The sequence below is a fragment of the Aplysia californica genome, unplaced genomic scaffold (assembly GCF_000002075.1).
Source record: "Aplysia californica isolate F4 #8 unplaced genomic scaffold, AplCal3.0 scaffold00411, whole genome shotgun sequence".
Lineage (NCBI taxonomy): Eukaryota > Metazoa > Mollusca > Gastropoda > Aplysiida > Aplysiidae > Aplysia > Aplysia californica.
In genome coordinates, this window is record NW_004797681.1 from 560,352 (window position 1) to 568,393 (window position 8,042).

At 37.8% G+C, this 8,042-nt stretch overlaps 1 protein-coding gene across 1 annotated transcript in view; it reads left to right on the top strand.

Moving 5' to 3' along the window:
- The window catches only part of LOC101861829 (CDP-diacylglycerol--inositol 3-phosphatidyltransferase), a gene marked incomplete in the record, with an annotated part of 9,360 nt that extends 8,508 nt beyond the window's left edge, over nucleotides 1-852 (top strand). Inside the window, 1 exon segment of the mRNA XM_013085829.2 lies at nucleotides 254-852. Coding sequence (XP_012941283.1) covers nucleotides 254-423 — 170 coding nt within the window.
- Nucleotides 853-8,042: the final 7,190 nt, after the last annotated feature.

An 8,042-nucleotide genomic window follows, 5' to 3' on the forward strand; every position in this document is an offset into this window, starting at 1 on the left:
CCCCCCCCCCCCCCCCCCCCTTTGATCATCACAAATGAAATACATTGTACATGGGTGATTGCGGGGTGCTCTGATGTAGTTTGCTCATTTTTTCCTAACAGACAACTTTTATACTTATCTCTCCTCTTTTTTGTGTTTGAAACTCTCTAGTATCATCTCTAATCTTCAGAACTTATTATATATAACCTAATGGTGTTGCAAATTCTGTAAACTGCTTCCTAAGAAAATGTACATACCTTTTGACCATCACCAGTTCCTGTGCTGGGTGTGGGCCTGTGGAAGCTGGTGGCCGTCTTGACCGGCCCACTGGCCTGTTTGAAGGGTGTGGTCAGCGTGGTCCAACTGTTGGCCGCGTGTGAGAACTACGCTATCATGGACAGAGACGACCGGCAGAGGATGAAGGCCGAGGGGAAGTCACAGTAACGAGGGCAGAGGAAGATGGAACGGAGGAAGTGTTTTTGTGCCCTTGAACCAGCCAAACGTGGAGTTGGTAGCAAAATCTGGCACTTTCCATCTTTTATTGGTTGTTTGGTGAAAATCAGAGATGCTTTAGGGTACTTTTATCCATTGGAATCTATTGAAAACGAAATTTAAAGCTATGAAAGGGAGCACTTTTTTACCCTTGTCTCTGTATTGCGCAGATTTTAGCTGTATACGGATTTGGTACATATTACAATTGATGAATAAGCAGAGGGGAGGAAGGTGGGTGGGGGGGGCTAATGGATACTGCCTCGAGAAGTGCTTCTGTTTTAGACAGGTTTATGCTGTGTCAGTTTCCACTATTAGAGTTGTTGTTTTTTTGGTGTTGTTGTTGTCATAATAAAATGTGATTAATGAATTATTGTATAATTATATGTAGAATATTTGTGTTCATATATATAGGATAACTCAGGACTGCTTTGAAGCTTTACGACATCAGAATCGGACAGACCGCAAGCTTTGTGCTTTCTTGCGCTAACTGTCATTTCTCCGGTTTTGATGTTATTCATAAAGGGAAGCACTGAATTCCAGTCTTTCAAGCTAGGACTTGTCCAAAATGAGACTGGGATTCTTTTATCACAGATTAAAAACTCCCTTAAAGTTGAAGATTAGAGATAGTAAAAGATAGCATTCAGCTTGTAAGACAGACGTTGAAAAATTTTCTATGATCTGAAAGCCAGGAATTATGTTTATAACAGTCCACGGTTTAAATTTTTAAAACCTGAAAGAAATGGCAGTCTGAAAAAATAGTCTTCCAGTTGGAAATTATTTGACCTTATGCGACCTTCTGACAGCTGTATCGGAGCATCTGCTCTCGGCAACACTATTTTGAAGTCTTGTTTCAAGAATTTTTATCAAGCCATATTATGTTGAAATCCATGCTGGAATTTGCCTGTGCAGAACCAAAGTGATCTTGATTCATCTTGCCGTGTCTCGTACGTGTGTAGATTTGTCATGTTTTCTCTTATGTGGATGTTTTCCATTATTTCATGATTTCCACTTCAGTTCGATTTTTTTTTCATATATGAATAGAAAATATATGGGAAAATACTTCAAAAGAGTATTTGTGATTGTAAAGGTTTGAAGATTCTGCTCTCAAAATTAAGTGTGGTTGTGGGTTAAAAAATTTTTTTTTTTCAATATATTGTGTCATATTTTTGTGCACCCACTGATTGTAGAATTTTGATCCGGTATTTATACTTTATTTGCCTCGTTTGTTTTTCTGCTAACACTGTGCTATCACAAGGGTCATATAATAAAAACCCTTGCCATCAAAGGCATAGGAATTTTGGGGGAAAATTCAAAGAAACTGAGTGGTAAACATTGCCGATTGGCGAGATGTGACGGCAAAGTGTTAAGTATTACCATTCTGATTCCACGGAAACTATCACTGCCTGTACGTTCAAAGTATTTTTTGTTGGTAAAGGTACATCCTTAATTTTTTTTGCTTCACAGGGTATGTTTCTGTGACTACGAGTTTATTAATGTTACTGAACAGTGTGGGTGGTTGGGGGGCACCGCAGATAGGTCCTACATCTTTACTTTCCCCTCTTTTGTTTCTGTACGCCTTACTTTTTCCCATCACTAAATGACTGTTATTGTGTTGATGTGCTTCTCTTTAAACGAACAAACAAACAAACAAACAAACAAACAACCAAACAGTTGTCAGGTTCTGTGCTGTAGGTCTGTGGTGCTGTTCATGCATGCTAGTCAGATTCCTTGTTTTGTGTTGTTGTTGTGTGTGTGTGTGTGTGTGTGTGTGTGTGTGTGTGTGTGTCCGTCTGTCCGACAGGTTTACGCGCCAAGGGAGGCAGTAATTTGTCCGTCAACCCCTGGATGAGCGATTCTCGCCATGGTCACAACTTTTTTCAGGAATCGTCTCCCTTTATTGTCCTCCCCAAATAACTGCCATCTGCTGAGCGGATGGTCGTGTTGAAAATGGGAAAGATGTTGAAAATGGGAAAGAGCTTCTCTAGGGCTTTCGGACCTAGATGTTTCTGGAAGATTGGAGGGATGTTGTCGGGGCTGGTGCCCCATGGGTTTATGTTTTGGAGAAAGCGGACCTTGGCGATATGTTGTTGTATCTGACGGTGGTCATGTATGTATTTGTCTGATCTTAAGACAACAGAGTCTGTGAAGTGATTAGGCAACTGGGCTCGTATTCGTGAGATTGTGGGTTTGGGGATTGGAACGTCGGCTCTGTCCGACGTTGTGTCCTTGGGAAAGGACAGAAATTTCCCCTTTTGGCTTGGTGCTTTCGGAGATGGTCCTGCCTCTTAAATAACCTAATAGTGTTGACAGGGGGGCTACACCCATATCATTTCACCATTTTTTCAGAGTCTGTGGTGTTGCAGTTTGGTGCTTTGCTGCTGTGTGCAGATAGCATGATTTTGATTCATGAGAGCGGAGGTTTTTAAAAAATTCAAATATCCCCGTCTGTTAGATGGGACGTTGTATCTCTCGCATCCCTTGCTGGTTGTGAGAGGCATTTTCAAGGCACCAAGTTGTGTAGCTATGGGCATGAAACATCTACATTTACTTAACCGTAACCCTAAGACCTCTTAAAACGTTGCTCACATATTTAAGTTGATGTTTCCACAAGTAGCTCAGTGATCAGTGATAATTAGACTCACTGGTCTCCTGCTGGACGGGACAGTGAAGAGAATACTCGGGACAGGGAACACATCATTTGAGTCAAACAAACGAATCCATTCAACTTTCCATTTAATATTATTTTGACTTCACATTTTCCAAACCTTTGTCCAGTCGAGACATTAACCCTTTTGATATATGACTCTTTATACATTCATTCCCTTGTATGTCATGTTGTGGAAAATTGTGCAATACCTTGACATACAGGGCTCATCAGTTTGACAATGAAAGGGTTAATGGGTTTATTTGTACTGATCATTCCATTTCTTCTTTTTCGTCTGTTTGGCATTTGACCTGTTGTCTCGCTCTTGAGGGTCAAGGAGCCTATGAAGAGACATTAATTTGTCGGGTGGTTGAAAAACATCATTGGCACTGTAGATCCTACTCCTTTCCCTTCCCTCTTTTGCTGTTTCTGTTGTGTCTTACTCTCTCTCAGCACTGAATGGTGTTTTTCGTATGTATCGATGTGCTTCTCTTCACTCACACAAACAAACAAACCAACAAAGTGGCAGGACTTCTAATGTTTCAGATCTCTCAATTATCAATATCATTTTTCTGTTGATTTTTTTTTTTTCACTTTTGTTTGTTGATTTGTTACTAGTGTGTTTTCTGTACCGATGTCTTTGATGTAGTGGTTAGGTGCGTTGCTGTCACATGCAGGAGACCTGAGTTTGATTTCTGTGTGGGGAGAAAATTTCTATCGAGTTTTTCAGTCTTTCTGCTCTGCTGGATTGTACCCTTCTCAGTCCAGGTTGACCCTGACTGGCAGGGTCGGAAGCCCGCCTCCTAAATGATTTAAATTGTGTCGATGGGAGGGTAAAAGCTCCTACATTAAAAAGATACAAAAGTTGGCTCAATCTGTTCACAGGCGGAAGTTAAATCAGAAGTCCTCCTTCGTTAATGACCCTACAGTGTAACTGTAAAAAGCTGGTGATTGGAAGGTGCCACCTATAGATCTTACCTTTTTTCTTTCTTTCCTCCTATTGTGTCTGTCTGTCTATCCTCCCATTTCCCTACACTAAATTAATGACTACTACTGAGTCAGTGGGTGTCATTTTTTTAGTCAGTCACAACATCATGCCAAATCGATTACTGTAACTTTGAGTTATTTTGCTCTTTTGTTGTCACTGATTTTATTTTTTGTATTGCAACTTTAATATTTATATAATGTAATATTCAAAAAATCAATGTAAGTACTTATCATTTGAGAAGTGTGAGTCTGGATTTACCATGTTTTACGTTGTTTAATGAATGTCTGTAATAATCACATTTTTGTTAACCATGTGTTTTAGAGTGATAAAAGTATTTTTTACTCTTCTGTTCTGTTGCAGACTCACAGGCAGAATGTCTTTGTCTTGAAATAAAAGTAATACTTTAGGTCTATTGGAATTACCCAGTGTTTTAGCATTCATTGGCATTTTAAAGTTTTGAAATGATATCTGTATACTATATATATAAAAGTGGACTTGGAAGGCTTTGTGCACAAACTCCCCCCTTATTACCTAACCCACACCTTTGAAATTTTACAGGCGTCCACAGCATCCATGTGGCTAGGACCTTACTTAAAAAATTCACGCAGACTGCTTTCCCCGATTTTTTCTAAATGCTTTGTTTTGTCCACACAGAGTTCAAGCATTTCAATGCCGTTGAATACAGTGTTCAAGACATACATGTATTTCGAGACTTTCGTTCACATGCTGTGCGCACTTAACCTACAATGACTTGACGATTAAGTTCGTTCATCGAACGGGGTGCCCAGCTAGTATAATATAAATCGTTGTTGTCATTCATAGTTGTCGTATGTCAAAATAAGAGGTTGTCATGAGAAAGGAAAAAGAGTTTTGTTTCCGGCAGAACAGTATGTTAATGTTTTTTGAAGAGGATTCAACCAGGACTATTGGATGTCCCTCACTCGACCACATAATTTAAAAAAAAATTTTTTTTGTTGTTGGTAATTATATTACAGTACTGAAGTATGGTCACTGTTGTAACATCCTTACAACCCTCTCTGTTCTCACCTTTCAGATGTCTACTGTGTGATTAAAGGTTATCAGATCGGGTCTCTTTTTGTACTGGTACTGGTAAGGCTCTTCGATGTTGCACGCAGAAGACATGAGTTTGATTCTGGTACGAGGAAGATGTTTCTGTCTGTCTGCTGGAATGTTGTATAATCTTTGAGCAGTGGATGGTCTTGATAGGTAGAGTCCAAGTAGCCACTTCCTAATTGTTGTATGTAACATATGTGTCAGTGGAGATGTGAAACATTTACTATTTTTTTTCAATCAAAGTTTCATCACTGTGTCAGCATATCCCACAACAGAACTCACCACATTTACAATCATTTTTGGGGGAAGGGGGGGTTGAAATGTCGATGTTTTGTTTGTGATTACCCTGACTGTAATGGTAACCTAACCTACACCTCTTTATTTTTCATATAAAGATCTCATGACTAGATCCATCCTCCCTCCTCAAACATATAATTTCATGCTAGTATTTTGAAATGTTCATGTTTCTTCTTCGTTTTTTTGTCAATTAGCATATATAAATATAAACATGTACATGTATTTGTATGTATTAATTTATTTGATACATAATATGTATATTATACACTTAAGGCTAGCTGGGCAGTCCTTCAATCCTACCAACGTGGTTCTCAGTGTAGGCGAAGTTTGTGAAACTAAACTAAACATACTTTGCTTTGGCCTTGACTACTAAATAGGTCTTAGTTATACATTCACATCAGAGAAAAGTTCCTGAAAATAATTTAGTGATGATAGGCACATCCTGGTACTTTTGACCAAGTATACATTTGCCTGCATGAATTATTGCAACGATTTGTGTCACGACGCAGTGGAATCAGGCACCCGTCAATTTTTAGGCATGTGGAGTTTCATTGATACTATCTGAAAGCTTATTCGTTTGCCTTGCTTTTTATGAAAAAAATACCTACTTATCTTGTATAGAAGTATATTTGCTACTAAAAGGGGGGGGGGGGGGGGGTTAAAATTAGTGAGAAATAGCCACCAAAGTACATGTATGATAACTTCTATAACTTGAGAGTCCCTGGTAATGGAATATTTCCCTTTTTTTTGCCATTAAACGTTTTTCAGTAAAATTCACATGGAAATGTGTTTATATATATGAACAAAAGAGGTGTTGAGCCAAAAAACAAAAATTAGACAAAAATTGAAAAACTGGAGGAAAAATTGCCCATTTCTTCGATTTCATTATTTTGACGAGCGCCTGATTCCACAGTGCCGTGACATATTTTCAAATGCCTGTTTCTCTCCTAGTTTTCATTCATTAGTACTGTTCTCATTTTCATTTAGCTTGCAACAAAAATTGATAGAGATAATATGTAATGAACAGGTTTGTGGCATTTAAATGACATTTTGAAAAATATCAAAGTGTGTCTCCAACGGTATTTGTCTTTCATGTTTCAAGCTTTTCACAGAGAATAATGTGTTCTCAAAGTGGCTTTTAAGTCTTGATTTCATATTATTTAGCAGTGAAAAGATATTATGTCATATCATTGTTGTAAGCAACACTAAAAACCTTATTTTATTTGTTTTTTTAAAGGTAAAAATACATAAGGTGCTCTATGTTTGTTTTACTATCTGCAACAGCAGGATCCAAGACTGATTCCAATTTTGAACAGAACATGGTCTTGTCCATGAAAAATCAAAACATCAAGTGGGTGGCTGGTGGGTGTTCTGGTGAGATTTGCTCCTTTTTTCTTATCAAACATCTGTTGTCCTTGTCCCGCTTTCCTTTTTTTGTGTCTCGTACTCTCTTGGATCACCTCCAGTCTTCAGCACTTATTATATGACTTAATTGTGATGCAAGTGCTGTAAAACTCTTTCTTACTAAAACTAACTGAAAACATCGAGTATAGTCTGTATTGTCATGGAGTTGCTTGTGGTGAATGATAATGTCATACATTTTCTTATCTTATTTATAGATTCAATAGAAACACTGAAGTGATGTTAATTTGATGTTTTTTTCTTTCACTAAGAATGTTTAATAAAAGTTTGAATGTCATCTCAGCTGGAAAACCGTGTGTCTTTTTTTGGTGAATATTGTCATCATTCATATGTTTAATTAACAATATCACATATGACAGTCTCCATTTAAAGCCTTTTTTAAGCAGTTTTAGCAAATGCAGGGTTAAAAGTCATTTAGATTTGTCTTTTAGAAGGCTAAAAGCTATAGCTAGTGCAGAGAGCAAAAGGCTTTTAGTTTTTAGGGGCTTTATTTTAATTCTTTAAAGGAACCACCTTTTGTACTGTACTCGCTTATAAATGTTGTTTTAGTTCATAAAATACATTCTAGATGTCAGCTTTTCATATTTTAGTAATAACGAAAATATTGAAAATATTGCCGTACTGGTCATATGATGTTCCTTCCAGCAATAAAAAAATTCTGGACAATATTTTAGAATCTCCTGTTGGTTATTTTATCTCATCTATGTTTGTGGTGTTTTAAGCTTTAAAAAAAACCCTTCTAATTCTAAGAAAACTGCAACTGCTGTAGGTCAAGCATTTTATTCCGTGCCGTGATACAAGGATAAAGAGAAGACATGGCTCAAAAACATCTTTTTCGAGAAAACTAAACCCCGCGTCAGAGTTGTTTTGCCAACACCATTTCAGGCAAAGGAAAAACATAATAATATACTGTCTTGTGCGCTCATAGTCACAGGATGCAGAAATCTTTTAAGTACGAATTTCGCTATATTTGTTTTTTTAATTATAAATGTCTGTCTGTCTGTCTGTCTGTCTGTCCGAAGGGCCTCCCGTGAGTGGGTAGTTGGCAGGTGCTCAGGTGTGGTTTGCTCCTTCTTTCCTATCAAACATCTAGGCCTGTTGTCCTTATCTGTCCTCCTTTTTTTTTTTGAGAGAGAGAGAGAGACA